The 20857-nt window shown below is 40.3% G+C and overlaps 1 protein-coding gene across 3 annotated transcripts in view; it reads left to right on the plus strand.

The window, feature by feature from the left end:
• LOC132815425 (tyrosine-protein kinase SRK3-like) overlaps positions 1-11635 on the plus strand; it is a 64801-nt gene extending 53166 nt beyond the window's left edge. For all 3 annotated transcript variants that reach the window (XM_060824347.1, XM_060824346.1, XM_060824349.1), the window contains 5 exons: positions 7023-7188; positions 9665-9823; positions 9956-10134; positions 11026-11182; positions 11268-11635. In XM_060824347.1, coding sequence (XP_060680330.1) covers positions 7023-7188; positions 9665-9823; positions 9956-10134; positions 11026-11182; positions 11268-11461 — 855 coding nt within the window. In that variant the 3' untranslated portion in view covers positions 11462-11635. The remainder of the gene's footprint in view (positions 1-7022; positions 7189-9664; positions 9824-9955; positions 10135-11025; positions 11183-11267) is intronic.
• Positions 11636-20857: the final 9222 nt, after the last annotated feature.

Consider the following 20857-nt stretch of genomic DNA (forward strand, 5'->3'; position numbering starts at 1 on the left):
TCCCTTACTTCTCTCCAAGGCCCCAAGGGATCCTTCCATAACCGCCACAAATTCACCTGCACCTCCACACACATCATCTATTGCATCCACTGTACCCGATGTGGCTCCTCTATATTGGAGAGACTGGCTGCCTTCTTGCGGAATGTTTCAGAGAACACCTCTGGGACACCCGGACCAACCAACCCAACCACCCCGTGGCTCAACACTTCAACTCCCCCTCCCACTCCACCAAGGCCACGCAGGTCCTTGGACTCCTCCATCGCCAGACCATAACAACCCGACGGTTGGAGGAAGAGCGCCTCATCTTCCGCCTAGGAACCCTCCAACCACAAGGGATGAACTCAGATTTCTCTAGTTTCCTCATTTCCCCTCCCCCCACCTTGTCTCAGTCAAATCCCTCGAACTCAGCACCGCCTTCCTAACCTGCAATCTTCTTCCTGACCTCTCCGCCCCCACCCCACTCCAGCCTATCACCCTCACCTTGACCTCCTTCCACCTATCGCATCTCCAAACCCCTCCCCCAAGTCCGTCGTCCCTACCTTTTATCTTAGCCTGCTGGACACACTTTCCTCATTCCTGAAGAAGGGCTTGTGCCCGAAACATCGAATCTCCTGTTCCTTGGATGCTGCCTGACCTGCTGCGCTTTTCCAGCAACACATTTTCAGCTCTGATCTCCAGCATCTGCAGTCCTCACTTTCTCCTCAAACAACTATATGGTCAGGGTCATTCCTCATGACAAAGTGAAGGAGTTCCACAAAGCCGCCACCCAGTCTGCATTTGATCTCACCAATGTAATGGACACTATATTGTGAACAGCAAATTGATAGACTAGATTGAAAGAAGTACAAGTGAAATGCTGTTTCACGTGGAATTCAACTGTGTTTGGTCAATTTAGAGGATAGTGAATGAGTAAGTGTTTCTCCTGCAATTGCATGAGAATGTGCCATGGTTAAGTGAGAAGTATTAGGAGTGATGAAGGAATGGACCACAGTGTCACTAAAAGGAGAAGATGTGTTCACTGGTAGTGGTGGAAGTTGCAGAAGATGATTTTTTGAATGCAGAGACTAATGAAATGAATATTAATATCAAGGGAACCCAATCGTCATTGGTTGGGAGATGCGACTGAGAGTCTTCTCAACCATATTGGTGGGAAATGCTTGACTGATGAAAAGGAGTTCATGTCAGAGGCACCCTGGTGGAGGGTGACATCATCAGAACACAGATGCAACAGAAATAGAGAAACTGGGAGAATGGAATGGAATCTTTGTAGGACACCAGGTCATTAGGAGCTGTAGTTGTGGTAACTGCAGGAGCTGGTATATTTGTAGGGGATGTTGGTGGACAGTCTATCCCCAGAAATGAAAACAATGAAGTAAAGAAAAGGAAGGGAAGAGTCAGTGATGGACCAATTGAAATGATGGGAATGTGGAATTGGAAACAAAACTGTTTATTTCTTCCAATTCCAGAAAATGCATCACTGAAGACGTCATCAATCTATCAGAAATTCAATCGTGTCTTTCAAAATCGGATAAGAGACAAAAGAAATGTAGTGCTATAAAGTATAGACAGGGAAATGATATTAGCTGAGTTAATCCTGGAGAGCGTTGGTACAGACAGTGGACCAGACAGTGAAAGCTTCCACAGTGTAAAAAAAAGGTAAAGGATAGTTAAAGTCTTTGTTGGTCCCAGAGAAGATGAAACAAAGGGAATTAATCATGAGAAACAAGGAAATGACAGACTTGGAACAAACATTTTATTCACATCAGAAGACACACAAAGAATTCCAAAAATAGCAGAAAATCAAGACAAGAAGGGAAAGGAGGAACTTAAAACAATCACAGTCACAATGGGAAAAGTAATCAGAAAGCTAATGGGACTAAAGGCTGACAAGCCTGCTCTAGCTGATAATCTGATTCTTAAAGTCTTAAAGATAGATATATGAGTGCATTGTGATGTACCAGTATACTGGAAAATCACAAATATAGCATCTTTATTCAAGAAAGGAAGGAAAACGAAAACATTCTTGTGAGTTGGAAGGCATGTGTTTCTTGTTATATCCACTGATTACCTGCCTGCTCTGATCAATCACAATTTTACCACCAGCGGGGATGGTATCAGGTGGACCACATACCAGTGGACCAGCTTGGACCCTTAAGCAGCAATTGATGCCTATTTAAGGACCTCATCCTGCACTGCCAAGATTAAATTGGCAATAAGAAAGGCCCATAAAAAACTGCGGCTAGAATGGCAATTTTCATTGTGCTAACTCTTGGTGGAGATAGCTAATCCCTCCTTGGGAGACTCGTATACGTCAAACAACCCAAACTCCCCAACCATGTCTCTGCCCAAACCCTGAAAGTTTCCTCCTCCTTGGCCTCTCAAAATCTTGTCCCACCTCACCTTGCTGATCATCAAACGCTTACAAAGTTTTGACCCACTACAGCACAGTTCCCGATCACCTGAGAGGGCTGTTGGCAAATGGCCACCACTTTCCTACTGGAAACAATTGTCAGACCCATAACAGGCAGCACCTCACAGAAGCAGGATGTTCTGTCCCTAAGGGGTGAAAATCTTCCCTCCATCCTACTTATCGCCAGTTGGCCAGTAAATAACTTTTTCCTCGAGCATTCCTCAACATTTTAGCTGGAGGTTTGGGGATCACATAATTAAGCTTCAAAATAGCTGTAGGCTAGTTAGGGTAACATTGAGTATTGGCAATGCAGAAAAAGAAGACAAATTAATCATTTTGACATTGGCAAACAAACAAGTTGATCAATGTTGATTAATTATTAATGATCTATCCCTACCAACTGAGATGAAAGGATCATCTGTATTGTGGCCCAATTTGCTGACAATACAAATATGGTCCAGAAAACAAGTTTGAGGGGGGCACAGAATCTGCGAAAAGATGTCAATAGATTAAGTGAGTAACTGCTAGGGCATTGGCAAAACCGCACGCAGAATACCTTATGTGGTTTTGATCTCTTTATTTAATGAGGATATAATTTCATTGAACCAGTTCAGAGAAGGTTTATTATGTTAATACCCAAGTTGAAGAGGCTTTGTTTTGAGAGAAATTTGACAAAATTGAGTCTATTTTCCTTTGGGAGGAGTAGGCAGGGAAAGAGAGTTAAAGCCACACATCAGCTCAGACAATGTGTTTAGATTAGATTAGATTACTTACAGTATGGAAACAGGCCCTTCGGCCCAACAAGTCCACACCGACCCGCCGAAGCGCAACCCACCCATACCCCTACATTTACCCCTTACCTAACACTACGGGCAATTTAGCATGGCCAATTCACCTGACCCGCACATCTTTGGACTGTGGGAGGAAACCGGAGCACCCGGAGGAAACCCACGCAGACACGGGGAGAATGTGCAAACTCCACACAGTCAGTCGCCTGAGTCGGGAATTGAACCCGGGTCTCAGGCACTGTGAGGCAGCAGTGCTAACCACTGTGCCACCGTGCCGCTTGAGCAAGCTGAAAGGGCATAGTCTTGCTTATATTCCTCATGAATTTATGATCAAATTATCTCCTGTGTGTAATCATTTGATTTTACATTTGTGAACAATGCTCACCTCTATCAGGCTGATCTTAATGTGATTGCGATTAAACTTATTACATGGTATACAACTGGGATAAATGCAGTGTTCTGCATTAAGGTAAGAAAATGTGTAATATTCATACACACTTCAAATTAAAAAAAAAAGCCAATGGAGAAGAAAGAAAATTGGAACTTTCTATTGTCCACATATTCCATGAAATGATTGCTAAAAAAAAAAGCTAATTTGCTTATATAGCACAACTGACTTTAAGAAACATACTTTTTCTATACTTTTACAAGATGTTTCAAGTGTCCAATATTAGTCACCTTATATACTAGATGATATTGAGACTTTGGAAAAGATAGAGTCACAAGATGAATTCCCTGGGTCAAGTAGAATAAAAGAATTGGACTTTACACTTTAGAGAGGCATTTACTTAGGATTGATCTAGAAGAGGTCTATAAAGTCACAAAGAGAAGGGATTGTTCATGCTATCCAGTCAATCCTGAAAGGCATTATCAATAGTATTTACTCGTCATTTTCTTCCAATTAAATAGTGCAGGAAGAACAATTTAAAGTTGGACAAGGTGAAATCTTAATTTGACATTAGATGTCAGTGATTTGTTTGCAGAGTTGTGGATCTCTGTAATAGGCTGTTGTTGCTTGTGACAAATGCTGATTTAAAAAGTTATAGAGCCATACAGATTAGGTCCAATCATTCCATGCCAACCATGTTTCCAAACTAAACTAGTCCCACCTGCCTGCATTTGGCTCATATCCCTCCAAACATTTCACATTCATGTACTTATCCAAATGTCTTTTAGACATTGTAACTACCTGCATCTACCACTTCTGGCAGTTCATTCCACACACTAACTACTCTCTGTGTAAAATATTTGTCTGTCGTGTCTTTTCAAATCTTTCTCCTCTCACCTTAAAAATATGCCCCCTAGTTTTGAACTCCCCCTTCTTAGGGAAAAGACCTTTACTGTTCACCTTATCTATACTCCTTATGATTATATAAACCTCTGTGACGTCACCCCCTCAAACTCCCACATGCCAATGAAAAAGTTTGACAACCCAGAAAAACACTCTTCAGCCCATCAAGTTTCTGCTCAACAACAGCTTCACTATTCTAATCCCATTTTCTAGCATGTGGCCCATAGCACTGTGTGCCTTCTTATTGCCATCATTGCTTCATCCTCAGAATATTTGTCCTAAACAATTGGACGATGCGTCAAAGCTCTACAATGAATGATGAAGATCCATGAGAGATGCAAAAGATGAGGATCAGCATGTTCAATATCCTACAGCACCATGACATCCAAAACGACAGAGGCAGGTCATTTTTGTTAACATCATTCAATGGCCCACTTCTGCAGGAAGTCATCCTTCCCATTCTGCAACTTTTGATATCACTGAGGCTAATATTCCCTGTATAATGCCAACTGCAAATGCAGCTTAATGCAATGATATTTCAAAAGTTAAGACCGCAAAACGAAGGAGGCTTTCACAACATCCAATTCTACTTTAGTCATTCATGACAGAATTTCATGCTAGAGTGGGTACTACAGAAAGAATTGCTATTCCTTCAATAAACCTGCCTGCTGTTCCTGCATTTACCTGTGCACTTGGATAACATTATAAATGGTCATCACCATCAGGGGCTCTGCTGCCTGAGGTCTGGTCTCCAGTAGACCGCTGACTTCCAGTGACTTGACAGCTTTCTTCCTTAATCAGCTATGAAGACATGGCAGTGATATGCTCAGAAGTATGCGCTCCTGATACTAATCAAGCTAACTCGCCAGCAGAGGTACCGGCATCTGACCCGGTGCAGGGTAAAAGAGTCAGTCTTGTTGGTGCTTCTTCTCAGAGTTCTGTGGCTACTTCTTCCAAATGGAGGAGATTCTGGGAGGTGGAAGGGCTGCTTGAGCCTGCTTCGCCATTCAATCACGTCATGGCTGACCTGATTGCATCATTGCATTCTCAGTCAACCATGACAACCATTCACCCGCTTGATTAACAAGAATCCATTAACCATGCCTTAAAAATATTCAGTGGTTCTGCTTCTACCATTTACAGGATTAAGGGATGACTTGATTGAAATTATAAAACTATTAAAGAGGATAGATAATGTTGTTTAGGAGAAACTATATCCAAAAGTTGAAGAGTCAAGAGCAAGGAACGTCATCTATAACTTGGAGCCAGACCATGGAGGAATGATACTGGAAACAATTCTTCACACAGTCTTATGAAGAGAGATTTAGCAGTCTAGGCCTCAGGTATAGAACAATGAGAGGAGACCAACTTGTGGCATATAAGGTGTCAAAGCGGATTAACAAAGTTGACAAAGGGAACCTGGAAAGAAAATTCATAGTTTTGGAATAAGGCATAGAAGATGTAAAACAGAGATGAGAAGAAATTACTTCTCTCAGAATGTCATGAATTTGTGGAATTTGCTGATGCAGAATGTGGTGGCTGCAGGGACACTGTGTAAATTTAAGAAGGAGATAGACTGCTCTTTAGTTAGTAATGTGTTAAAGGGTTATGCAGAGCTGACAGGAAAGTGAGGGCGAGACCAAGGTGAGATCAGCCATGATCATATCAAATGGTGGAGTAGACTCAAGGGGCTGAATTGCCCACTCCGGCTCCTCGCTCTTCTGTTCTTATTTTCAAACTGGGTGAATTTTGAAATACTCTTTAGTGAACAGCAATTAGTGATTTTCAGTTCTGAAGAAGAGTCTAACCGTCCTTGAAATATTAATTATGTTTCTCTCTCCACAGATACTGCCAGGCCTGCTGAGTTTCTCCAGCACGTCTCTGTGTTTGTGCTAGATCAAACATTTTTTGTAAAACTGAGATTGTTAGATTTTTATGAATACAGTTGTTAAGGAATGTTACGCGTGGAAGCTAGATTTATAAAGTTAGTCTGTAGATCAGCCTTGATCACATTTAACCAATAACAAAAGGCTTTGTGAGCTAAATGGCCTAATCCTGTTTTATGTTCCAAAAATTAAACTCGGAAAATGGAATGGAGAGGAGAGGAATTTCTCAGATATGTTTCCACAATTTTGTATCTGTGTTTTTGGCTGGTTGCCACAACCACCCAAGTTTTTAAGTTGTATGAAACAGGTTTTGGTTTGTGATTTTTGAGAAGATTTGTAGCTCAGGTTGAGGTTCAGGTTATAAGTTTGCCCACTGAGCAGGAAGGTTTGTCCTTAGATGTTCCACCACGAAGTGAGTTAACATCATCAGTGAGCCTCCAGTGAAACTTCGGTGAGCCCCAGAGGCTCACTGATGATGTTACCGATCATGGTGACGAAACGTCTAATAACAAATCTTCCAGCTCAGCGAACAACCTTATAACCTAAGGTTAGATGGTTCAGAGGGTCTTTCTCTGTTCATCAATCGTCTCAAATATCCTATTTAGCTTAATTTATTTATTTCTAAGTCAATAATTGTTTATCAACAGAAAAAGCCATCACTTCGTCACTTATCATATAACACAGTGGACAAATGGGAAAGACCGAAAGAAGAATTCACTTTGATAAAGTGTATAGGATCTGGTAATTTTGGGGAAGTGTGGAAAGCCATCTGGAATGACAGTGTACCTGTTGCAATTAAAATGTTGAAAGAAGGTAAGCATATTATTTAAGAACAATTATTTTACTGTTTTTTTTAATTCACTCATGGAATATGGACATCACAGCCTAGACCAATGTTTATTATTTATTCCTAAATGCCCTGAACCTAACTGAATGGCTTGATAGGCCATTTCAGAGGGCAGTTAAGAGACATGCTATATAGCTGGAGTTATATGTTGGCCAAACCAACAAATTTTATTCCTAAAGAAACCAGATGTGTTTTTGCAACAAAGGACAATGATTACATGGCACCGTTAAACTAGTTTTGCATTCCATTAATTTTATAGAATTAAAATGGTAGATTACAAACCACACAGGAGATCAATAAATAAAATGAGTCTACATGTGACAAGAGGAAAAATACCAACATGGATTGAGAATTGGTTAGCAGACAAAAAGCAGAAAGTAGGAAATGGACGATACTCACAATGGCAAGCTGTTCTTGTTAGTGGACCACAGTGACCAGTGCTTGGTCCACAATTGTAAACAATCTATATAAATGGTTTGGATCAGGGGACTAAATTTGCTAATGACACTAAACTGGGTGGGAATACAAATTGTGAGGAGAATACAAGATGGTTTCAAGAGTACCTGGTAGTATAAGTGCATTGGTTAGAAAATGACAGATGGATTATAATGTGAATAAATGTGATGTTGTTCACTTTGGTAGGGAAAACAGAGAGTCAGACTATTTCTCCAATGATTGGGAAGTGTAAGCATCCAAAGGGGCCTGGATGTCCTTGTTCATGAGTCAATTAAAGTTAGCATGCAGTTACAACAAGTAATTAGAAATGCAAATGTTATGTTGGCCTTCATTGCATGACGATTTGAGTACGGAAGAAAAGATATCTGATTGTAATTGTGTGGAGACTTGGCAAGGCCTCATCTGAAGTATTGTGTATGACTTTGGCTCCTTTATCTTAGGAGGGAAGTACTTGCTAGAGAGGGAGTGCAATGGAGATTCACCAGGTTAATCTCTCGGGTTGTCATATGGAGAGAGGTTGAAGAGACTAGGTCTGTATTATTTAAAGTTTTGAAGAATAAGAGGTGACCTAATTTAAACTTACAAAATTCTAACATGGTCTGACAGTGAATATAAATAGGAAATTTTACATAGCTACTGAATCTAGCAATAGAGGACATAATTTCAGGATAAGAGATAGACCATTTCAGACAGAGCTGAGGAGGAATATCTTTGCTCAGAGAGTGTAAATCTTTAGAATTCTCTATCTTGAAGTCTGCAAAAGTTCAATCATTGAACATTTTCAAGAAGAGACTGCTTTCTAGAGACTAATGACATTTAGGAGCATGGAGATAGTAAGAGACTGTGGTATTCGGGTAAATTCTCAGCTATGATCAAATGAATGACCAAGCAGGTCAATGGGCTGGATGACCTACTCCTGGTTCTGTGTTGCTATGCACCATGCCATAGAGTCATAGAGATGTACAGCATGGAAACAAACCCTCCGGTCCAACTCGTCCATGCTGACCAGATATCCCAACCGCATTTTGGAGCTAAAACAGCACTCACAGCACTGAAATATCAGTTGTTGTTGAATCAAAATCTCTAGCATATAGTTTTTAAGCTTGCTCCATTAATCTTGTTGCCTCTCATAGCTCTGTGATCACCTGTAAATTTTGACCAATTTGTGTTGGCATACTGATTCATTGTAAATGATCAACAAGAGTAGTTTCAATATCAAGCTCTGGAAGTCACCTTACTTAAGAATTGCATCCTCTCCTTCAGTGTTATCATTAAGGTTTGTACCCCATCAACTGTGGTGCGCAGAAATTCTGACTGACAACAAATATACACAGCATATGCCAACAAAGATCGAACCACTTAACTTCCCTATTTGTAATCCATGTCTGTTCAGTTACGAAAGTGTTATATTTTATACCATCCATGTCCTGACTTAGCGCTCTTTCTCAGTGGGACAGGCAAGAAGAGAGATAGCTTGCTACTTCATAAAAGAGGACTTCTTTTTATTTATTGCAAAAATATACTTTATTCGTCAAAAGAAATCTTTGGTACCTGTGCAGTTTATAGAGCCGTTCATATCTATACATTCTTACCTTACAGAGAACAAATTCAATCTTTGATGGTCACTATTCTCTACATTTGTAGTCAAATGCTTGGCATTTAGCTGAGGCATCAGCAGGGCCCAATTACTAAATTGACCCCTGTTATTCTTCAGCAAAAAGACCTTACATGGTGGTCTTTTCCCCACAGCGCCTTGGCGGCAGCTAATGCAAGGTTTAGCTTAAGACTTAATACCACACTTGTTAGGAGTCCTATTCTGAATTTTCACCCACTATTTGCTGGACTATGAGTTGACCCTGCCACTTTTCTGCGAACTGGTTAGTCCTGTAATTTTCTAAGGAGAATTAAACTGGATCATCACTTTGAGCAGTAATGTTTCACTTGTATTTTAAATTGGGTCTACTGAATCAATTTATGTATTTACAGAGGTTAAAGATTCCAGCAATCTTCTGAAAGAAGCACAAATTATGAAGAACTTCCAGCATGAGAATCTGATCCCCCTCTATGCTGTATGCACCATAAAGCAACCTTTCTTCATTGTCACTGAATTGTTGAAACATGGAGATCTCTTGAATTATTTAAGGGGTTAGTATCTGGAATACTTTAAAGCTAAACAGATTTTCAGGTCACTCTGACCAGCAACTGTTGTGTTTTGAGAATATATTCAAGTACTTGCTTTGTGGTTTTTTTGACAGCTGTGTGTATCTTTTTTTACAGAATCTGAAGGCTGTTTTACAATTGCACAGTTAATTGAAATGGCAATTCAGATTGCTGCTGGAATGTTGTATCTTGAATCCAAACAATATATTCATCGGGACTTAGCAGCAAGAAATGTTCTCGTGGGAGAAAATATTGTTTGTAAAATTTCAGACTTTGGGCTTACCAGATTGCTTAAGGTATATATTTGTGTATAAAATTATGAGGAAGAACTTAACGGTGCTTTAAGCTTATGGCTTGAATAACTTAACTGATATTTAAAAATGCATTTGAACATTATTGTTTTAATTTGAATGTTATATTTTGTTTCACCTGGAAATGGGGTAGTTTCAAATTAGCTTATGATTTTCTGTTTCAAATCTATGAGTTTTGATTTTTCTTTGCCTAATTTCTATTTATGTGCTCTTAATCTGGGGAATGGAATTTTTTCATTTCTTTGTCTCCTCAGTGCTCCTAGTTTGGTTATAACATGTCGTGACCGACAAATTGAAGTTGTGAGAAGAATGTTCCAAATCTCTCAACCTCAAAGATACCACCCTGCTCCTGGTTTGGTTATAGCATGTCATGATTGAGAAAGTGAAGCTGTTATAATAGTGTTCCCAATCCCTCACCACATTTATAATTACCTGTTGTCCTTTAGGAAAAAATGATTTTAGGTCAAAATTCAGCCTGTGAATAACAACATGTCCAAGAGGCCACAAGACACACCTTCTACTTCTTATAGTCTTAAGTGTTATTTGAATGGTATTTCAAACCAGATTGCCGTGGTGAAAAACAAAAATTAATTTTTAAGATGGAATCCAAATTTTACACTTGCACTTCGGAGCTGTATAGCTGATATACGTTAGAACTATGAGTGCACAATGTTTTCTAACCATTTAAATGATTTGAAGCTACATTAAAAGAGAGGATGTCTTACAATTGTGATAAATACTGTATGTCAACGTATTTCACTATTGCAATCAAGTACTTTCAAATTATTCTTATGATTCCAGATTTGTTATTAAAATATGAACACTTGATTATGAAATGAACAGAAATCTATTAAAGTTTCATGCTTTTCATAACAGGATGCCACAATTGGTAGCATACCTGACAGTCAACTTCCTATTAAATGGACAGCTCCAGAATTAGCAAGTATGAATCAAGCTTCGATGAAATCTGATGTCTGGTCTTTTGGTATTGTTCTGTTTGAGATTATCACAAATGGGAAGATACCATATCCTGGTAAGTTTTATAACATATATATATATTTTTATTCTGTTATTAGACTATTCACTTCAACAGAGCCTGACATTTTCTCACCTTGCAGGAATGACAAATAAAATGGTCTTATCTGAACTACTACAAGGCTATAGGATGCCATGTCCAAATGGCTGTCCACAACCCATTTATAACATTATGAGACAATGCTGGAATGAAATTCCATCTCAAAGGCCATCATTTAGTATACTGAAACAACAGCTTGAAGAGTTCATCATAACCAATTACAATCCTCTGTATTAACTCTCTTCAAAATGAGGAAAGTGTTTATTTAAAGCTACCAACCAAAGAAGAAAAGGCTTCAAAATATATTGGACTGAATGTTGCAGTATGAATGAAACTAATTACATGGATTGTTATGGATGGAAATTGAGCAATAGCTTTTGGTCACTATTAAATATGCCATTAAATATGAAAGTTGTTGACTGAAGTGTGCTTTCTTTTCAATGTATTTATAAAGTTACAGTATTAGAAATGCATATTCTTCAATAGTTTTACTTTGAATAATACAGCATAATTTAGACCATTATCAATTCAGCTTCTCTGATGCAGCAGTTTAATATCTTCTTTTGAGTACTTACTTCCTTGTTTTTTAACACCAGATTTGAGTTAGCTTTCAAATGAGGAAATAACAAAATGCTTCCAAATGCATCAGCAGCACAGCAGCAGCACTGATCCTATCATATCAGTATATGCCAAACTGAAGCAAAAAGAACAATAGCAAAAGCTTTGAAAAAGTTATGACTACCCTCCAAAAAGCTTAAGACTAGGGCTATTTACCTGTGTTGTAGATATATCCAACATTCAATTGCTGTTCACCACATGTGGTCATTTAGAAATTTCTGAAGATGGATGTGAGTGCTGCTTATACTCATCAGAGTACTTGGTGCCTGATTTCAGGCATTTATTACTGTCATGGAAATGTTTGCTATGCAAACACAAGACAATGAAAATAATAGAGAATGTTCCCCTTACCTCAAAATATAGGACTGAGAAAAATAAATTCATAAAGCAATAGTCTGCCATACATCAAAAAGCTATGTTTTAAGAAATGTATATGCTACGTTTTAATAGATTTTTAATGTCCTGATGGTATGGAGAAATGAAACAATCTATTTAATAAACAATATATCCATAACTTCAGCTGATTATCAGTTCACATTAACTAATTCTGCCCAAAGTCTGATTGCTCGTGTCCTGTCTTCCAATCAGTCAACCTCTGACTGACTTTGGACCCAACTAGTGAATCATCTTAATGGGCTGGATTTTCCAAAAGTGAAAATCTCTCAGAAGTCACTAATCCTCACCTCTTTTTCACTCTACCAATGAGGTCCACATTTCTTAGAGGAGATCCCGATCAGGGCTCTGTCATGTATGAAACAAGGTCAGTGGGTGGACCTCATAGCATATGAGTTCCCTGACTGGGGCTGTTAATCTACAATCAAGGAGCCCTGGCTGACAGATATAAACAAGAGTTCAGAGGTTCTATTCACGCTGAGAGCTGCCTCTGAGGAGCTGGATCAATGTCAAGGATTCTTCACATGTAAATAAAGGGTGACTTGGTGTGGGATACTGGCCTCTGTGGAGTTACTTCAGTGGTGGCGGGAGAAAGACACGATCCTAAGAAATTTACCTGCAATAGTTGTCTTTGAGTTGGGTAAGCATCTTTGGTATCATGCCATTAATTGAGGAGCATGAGTCATTTGATCCGACCATCAAAGACTGGGCCCAGTATATGGAAAGAATGCATTTTATTTTCCAGTCAGACATTGGGACAGATGAAAAGCAACAAGTAATTAATTCCCCTGACAGCTTGTGGACCTGCAGTTTTGTTTTAGTTATTAGGAGTCTGACTTTTTCTGAGGCACCAGATACTAATTGACAAACTTAATTAAGGTGTGGAAGCTCAGCTTTGAGCTTCTGGGCTTTTTGTGAACGCCTGTCCAAGAACAGAGAACCACCACTTGATTAACACATTTCAACAGTACTGTTTTTATTCAAGACTGTCAGTATACGAATATACAAACAATCCTGGGAGAGAAAAGTCACTTTAGACCACGCCGGGTACTAAAGGATGGATTCTCTCACCGTTGATAGGGAAAGTTGTTACATTTATACATAACTTCGTATGCAATACAGAGTCCCGTATCATTAAGCTATCGCACAGTGTAAAATTAAACAAAGCATACTTTATTGGAAGCTTACACAAAAAAAATGCTCTAAATCTAACACACACACAGATACCAACAGCCATCTGGTTAAGCTCTTAACATAGCCCTCATTATTCTTACTCTGCTGTTCAAGGTAACATTCAGATATCAAAAATTGCTCTAAACTACACATGTATTCGTTAGTACAGCTCTAAAACAATGAAGCTCCAGTATTCCTCTGATGGTTGCCCTTTTATCTTGTGCTATGTACTATCTCATCCCTGGACCTATGGGGAGGATTGTTTACCGCTAGGCTGACTTCTTACAAATTGCTATGTTAGCAATTAGTTTCGCTTAGCCTGTCGCTTAGGATGCCGGGAAATACAGCCAATATGCCGGGGCCATTTTAGTTAACATTTCTGAGCTCCATTTTCTATATGGTCACTATATCTATTTCCAACTTATCAAAGGAATATTACGACTCCCAATTCTCCTCTAATTCTGAGACACTATCAGTTTTATTTGGAAATGTGAGAGCCAGGGGAACCTGTATCAGAATTTCTGACAAAGTTAAGATGATTGGCAGAAGCATGTGATTTTTGTTTAACCCTTGAAGTGATGATGAGAGACTGTTTGACATGTGGGCTTAAATGATGTAAACAGGCAAAAGCATCTACCAGTGGAAGCCCACCTGAACTTGGAGCAGTCACCACAACTGGCCTTATTGTTGGAAAATGCAGCATGTAAAGCACATAAGTTGCAAGTATTCCAATGGAAGTGGACATCCTTGTCCATCTGACTGAGCTTCGGAAACACCACTTCAGTGAAGGTGATTGCACGGCCTTGCTCAGGACTTATACTGAACAGAGGGCCTATAGGTCAGCTAGATTGAGAATCGATATTGGGGGGAACCTTTACATATTAAGAATACAATATTGGTTCTGGTCTCTTATGAGAAGCAGCTGTTTGGTTACCACTGATTGTAGTAAAATGTTTATCCCATTCTTGCTGGGTGAAATTGGGTGAAATTGGTTGAGAAAGATTCACCGAGTCTGCTTAACTGGAGGCTGGGATGTTAAATGTCTTCAAGGCAGAGATTGATGAATTCTTAATCTTGCAAGGAATTAAGAACTATGGGGACAGTGTGGATAAGTGGTGTTGAAATGCCCATCAGCCATGATTGAATGGTGGAGTGGACTCCTTGGGCTGAATGGCCTTACTTCCACTCCTATTTCTTCTGGTCTTATGGTCTTAGCATTTTTTTATTAGAAAATGGCTGCCTGAGTGAAGTCCTAGTTAAATGCCAGGAAGTTTTATAGGAAGGTCTAGGACTGGAGTTTAATTTAGATAAATGGGAGGTGCTACATTTTGGTAGAGCAAATCAGCGCAGGACTTATACACCAAATGGTAAGCTTCTGGGGAATGGTGCTGACCAAAGAAATGTTGGAGTGCAGGTTCATAGCTCCTTAAAGGTAGACAGAGTAGTGATGGAAGTTTTTGATACGTTTAATTTTATTCGTCAGTGCTTTCAATTCTGATCTCTCTGCTATTGGAAAGATGTTGTGAAACTTGAAAGGGCTCAGAAGACATTTACAAAGGTGTCACTAGGATTGGAGGGTTCTAGCTATAGGGAAAGGCTGAATAGGCTGGAGGTGTTTCCCCTGGAACATTGGAGGCTAATTGGTGGCCCTTTAGAAGTTCATAAAATCACGAGGGGTATGGATAGGATGAATAGTCACGGTCTTTTCCTCAGGGTAGGGGGGTCCAAAACTAGACGGCACAGGCTTAAAGTGAGAGGGCAACTTTTTCACAGAGAATGTATGGAATAATCTGCCAGAGGAAGTGGTAGAAGCGAGTACAATGACAACATTTAAGTGTTGTATATGAATAGGAAAGGTTTAGAGAGATGTAGACCAAATGCTGGCAAATGGGACTACATTAATTTAGGATATCTGGGCAGCATGGAAAAATTGGACCAAAGGGTCAGTTTCTGTGCTATATATCTCTATGATTCTATGACTATTAAAGGAGCCAAGGCCACTCGCTTGTGGCCGGGAAGCAATTCCACAATTCTGCAAGGCCCACCCAGAGCCTTATGTAAATGTGGAGGAAGAAATCAGAAGGCTGGAAAGTGAAGGAACCATCAAAGTTCCGCCGCGGAATGGGTAGCAACAGTCATACCAATTGCAAATCCCAACAGGTTTGTTCACCTTTGCGGGGAATTTTAACAAACAGTAAACCACTTTTCACACCCAACTCCTTGCGTAGAGGATTTATACACAAATCTGGCAGGGGACTGTTCTTTACGAAATTGGGCATGAGCCATGCATATTTGCAATTGTGGTGAGATGAGGATTCTCAAAGGTATGCCACAATTAATTCCAAAAAAACTGCCACTTGAAGTATTGTCAGCCTGTGCCATTTTTGTAGCTGACAATGGAGAACATTTTACAAGGTCTATCCCAGACTGCCATTTATCTAGATGATGGGTTAATAACAGGGAAGACCAATAAGGAGCACTTGGACATACTATTTAAATGTTTCTCCCAGGCAGGCATACCCTTAGAAAGGAAAATTGTGTGTTCCAGACACCCTATGTCACTACTTGCATTATATAGTCAACATTACACCCATTGGAAGATAAAGTGAGGTCGATCAAAGGTGATTCAGCTCTCACGTCAGTACCGGAGCTTAGATCTTTCCTTGGCTTGGTGAATTAATTTGGAAAGTTCATTCATAAACTGGCCTCCATCTTGGTACCTTTTCCTCAACTCTTACAAAAAAGGATTAGCCTTGGAAATGGCTGCATATCCAAACCATAGTTTTCAGAAAAATAAAGAAACAGCTATCATCTTCTGAAGTGTTGGCACATTATGAAACCAAACAAGATCTGGTGTTGACATGTGATGCCTCCATGTATGACATAGGAGTAGTATTAACTCATAGGTGGACCAATGGTGAGGAATGCTCAATAATATATGCATTCAGGACTTCAGCAAATGCAGCGTAAATTTGCCCAGATAGAGAAGGAAGGTTTGGTAGTCACATTTAGAGTCAGGAATTTCTATCAATACCTTTACAGACAAAAATCTACAAAAATAACAGACCACAAGCACACCTGTTAGGTCTACTTAAAGAGGACAAGACAGTGCTGTCCATAGCTTCAGGCCAAATTCAGTGGTGGGCCGTAATGTGTATAATTAAAAGTTGGAACACTTTGTCTAGAAGGCCAAGTAGCAAATGTGGATGCATTGAGTTGCCTCCCATTAGAAGATACACCACCAGTGGTATCATCACAAAAAGAGTCTGTCATGGTTCTAAATTTTCTGGACACATTTCCAATCACTACTAACAATATCAGACTTTGGGCAGAGAAAGATCTGGTCCTGGCAAAACTGAAACAGCTCATGGTTAAAGGGGAAATCAAAGGGATGTCATAACTAGATACGAAATCTCTTTGGACCCGGTGAGACCAGAGTAGTGTTGCCATATTGGTATAGGGAAGAAGAGTAATTGTCCTAAGCACAGGTCACTGCCAGATACTTACTGGACTCCACCAGGAATGTCTAACATTAAAATGTTGATGAGAAGTTATGTCTGGTGGCCAGGATTGGATGCAGACATAGCTGCCTTGGTGGGGCAGTGCCCACAATGCTAACAAGGACAAAAGTTACCACGAGCAGCTCCTCATTTTCACGGGAATGGCCGGCTAAATTCTGGACTCAGACAGTCATTGTGGGCATTCACTCAATGTGGATGTGCATAGAGTTCATTTGTCAAAAAAGGGGACAACGTAAGAAAAACTGTGTGCATCTTTTGCAATACATAGATTCTTGGACATGTTGGTCACAGATAAATGGCTATCGTTTACCAGCAAGGAATTTGAGCATTTTCGAAAGTTGAGAGATATTCATCGTATGAGGACAGCTGCATACCACCTATTATCCAATGGTCTGGCAGAAAGTGTGGGCCAAAGTTTGAAGACAGGCTTAAACAAACAGCCTCCAGCTTCACTGGGGACTAAACTGTCCCTGGTTTGCATTTGATTAAAGGACCATCCCTCATGCAACTACAGGGATAGCTACAGCAGAATTGCTAATGGGGAGAAGACTTCGCACCAGGTTATATCTGATCTCCATGGACCTGCAGGGAGGGACAGGGAGGATGGATTGAGATGGAGTTTTATTTTTGCAAATGGAGTCTTTGAATTCCAAAAAGCAAGTTGTCTCAAACCTTTGCAAATCACGGTTGGGTCTCAGCTGGAGTGTGCACAGAGCATCACACTCCAGGAAAAATGTCAAGATCTTGAACAGAGTGCAGATGAGGTGACCAATCGGTGTTACTTTCCTTCCTCATCTGAATCATAGTGATGCAATTGAAATTTCAAATGCTGCACCACACTCGGATTGGGTGGGGTGAGTGTTTTCTTTCAATCCAAAGATTCAGCCTCCACTTCTGAGTGATGCACTGCCCTTCATGCAGTAATTGCATTAATCAGATCCATACAGGTTTACCATGTAATTATACATGTGAAATACATATATTGCTTAACTATGTGGAGTACAAATCCTGGCCACAAACAATTTTGGCCATCTTATTGCTTATTACAGATTGATCATATTCATTGCTATGAACAAGACTTAACCACAGATGAGCTTAGAAATGTCGTGTGTGAGCTACAATTCAAAAGGACAGGAAAGATTTCTTGTGCTCTGCCACAACAGTTGGGGGAATAAAGTGAAATTGGCAATAATGAGATATTCAATGCTGAGAGAAAGAAAATTCAATTCTGCAACCAAGATTTAAACTGTAAGATGAGAATCTTCCCAAATGAACAGTGAGAGCTAACTTGTACACATTAATGCTTTAATAATATCGAACCTCACCTCAATTTTTAAAGCATTTTCTCATTCTCCCATTCACTGAAGAGAAGCTAAATGGTTACAATTCCCAAAATGAAGATCACAATGGAGACTTGGCAGTTCCAGGTTGCTAGGCCTTCATTTTTGACAGCAGTCATCAACATCTCAGGGAACACTCCATGGGCAACAACTGCCCACACATCTACATTCATGAAGGTTGGTATCAGATACACACCAGTTTCACCACAGCACATCTCTAAGCAATTTAAAAACAATTATGCACTTTCTGCATTTAGTGCTACACTTTGGACTGCACCAGTGCATTTCATTGTAATGCTGCTACCGGGTCTCAGGCATCCATCTCATGGATTGGACCAGGATATATCTCAGGGCTCCTTGTTTTCTCTCTTAACACTTGCTCACTTTGCGCCAAAACATTCACAGCATTTCCACCTTGCCTTGCCTTGATGTTTTGTGCTTTGACCCGTGAGCCAATGATCACCACCATTCTGGCATCAACAGAGGTGCAGCACAGCAAGATGATGAGCATCACTAAGTTCCAAGTCCCAGGCTCAGAGGGTGCTGTTGGGAAGATTAATACAAAGAGGTACATGGGAGTTCAATCCTCTAGGCTGGGCACGAAGTGCAAGGAAGAAAGGTACATGGAAATTTGGGGAAGTCATTTGATTACAAACCAGTGACTCACTGTGCCAAGAGTGACCAGAATTTTTTTCTATACTCATGTGAATTGCAAATGTGTACTAGCGTAGGAAAATGGATGCAATCACACCCTGAATAGGTAGCCTTACTGATATTTTTCAGCCTGAGCCCAGAGGTTTCTACTTTTATGTGAGTGAGGCCCTTTAAGGGGTAACTGCACAATTTCACAATACTGGTTAAACTCGTCTGTTTTGATAGTACCTGCATTTGAAATGCATATCATGTCCACTTCTGTGGGATACGAATCCTGCTCACAACCACAATGTAAGCAGAGGATATTGCCAACTAGGTAATGATGGAAATCACTGAAGAAGTAAGCAGTAAAAATGTGTCTCCTCCATCCTGAAGACTATCGACCAGAGGATTAAGGATCTCACATGGGCTTGATGAGTAACACAGTGCAAGTGCCAAGTCCCACACCAGACATCACTGTCCCTGAACAGTACACTTAAGGAAAATGCACCTTGCAATTTGAAGACCTACTGGTTCTGCAAGCTGCTCACACCACCATCTGATCAGTCGATATTCACAATTTCCCTCAGCCTTTTCCATGCTTCATAATCACAATGTATAAATATCATCCTCTCTCCTTTGAATATCAGCCAGTGTTAACACTCACAGCTCCCTGCATTCTCTGATTCCAGGAGAATAGAGGACAAACTTGGCGGAAGTTATATGGATCTGAGGAAGGGATTGAGCAGATTTACACTGACAGATAGAGATGCTGTTAGTCACTCTATTGCACAATCTACACGGAAGACTGTTTGGTATCAAGATAACAGTAATAACCTGCCTTGGGAGCCTAAACCTTCTGTGTGATAGCTGGGGCTCTACCTGCTGGTTCTCTGGTGGAGATCTGACCTTACGAGTTTATCTCAGTGTTTCCACCCCTTGTGCTGTGGTGGAGCATATGGCTCCAGAGAAGGGCACTGATGTTAATGCTGCTGCTGCTGGTGTTCCTCCTTCTGCAATTGGGGCACATTGCATTAGAAAATTTCCAGCCTTAAACTCTCAGAAAGTGGGTATGGTGAAGCTGGATAAATTTATCCCATGCCGCCCTGAAGGCTGGTACCTGGGAAATGTACCTGAAGGTGTGATATTTTGTTCAGGTGAAGTGCCTTTCAAGTGTGGTAAAAGAGTGTTCAGCTCTTAAAGGCTAATTCTGAGGTATACCTGAAGCAGCACCAAGTCTGATGATATCATATGGGCTTGGTGGGAGAACAGCTCAGGATTTCAAAGGAGTGAGACGATCTGGGTATTCCTCATAGCCAGTGTAACAATGCCTATCATATGAATGTAACTTGTATCTATAGCCATCATGCAATAAACTACACCCAGTTTAAGACAAGAGCCTCTTCTCATTAGCAAGATTTTTTTTTCTCCATCACACTCAGACAAACAAACCCTGTCCAGCCCATCTCAACAGAGGATGGTGACAGCAAATCTGTCTCAAAATGAATAATCATACAGAAAACTCATCCACCCATGATGAACAGTGATAGATGTTGTTCATGCACACCTAGGAATTGTCTACTATCTGTCAAACAATGACAGAATTATAGGGCAGTTGTAAGTGCTTTGCACCTCCGTCTCTCTCTTGGCTATGGCTGGGGCACTTCCATGTAACTCCATAGCTTGTTAGTTTCATGAAGCCAACTTCTCCAACTCTGGAGTCATCAGCATAACCTTGCTCTTACACTGAGGGGAAGGGGAATTTCTGTAGAAAATCCCTCTTTATTGTTCCCCTAAAGATCTCAGACAAGGGGCTGCTCTGGAAAAGGAGGCAGGAAGACATCAAGAAACTAGTCAAGATTTTTTTTTTGTCACCTCCCTGCTGCCTCCAAACTTACCTGCATTAGCCTGAGGTCATTCTTGCCGTTATTCTATGACCCATCTGTTGCAACTAC

Source organism: Hemiscyllium ocellatum, chromosome 4, assembly GCF_020745735.1.
Source record: "Hemiscyllium ocellatum isolate sHemOce1 chromosome 4, sHemOce1.pat.X.cur, whole genome shotgun sequence".
NCBI classification, from domain to species: Eukaryota; Metazoa; Chordata; class Chondrichthyes; order Orectolobiformes; family Hemiscylliidae; genus Hemiscyllium; species Hemiscyllium ocellatum.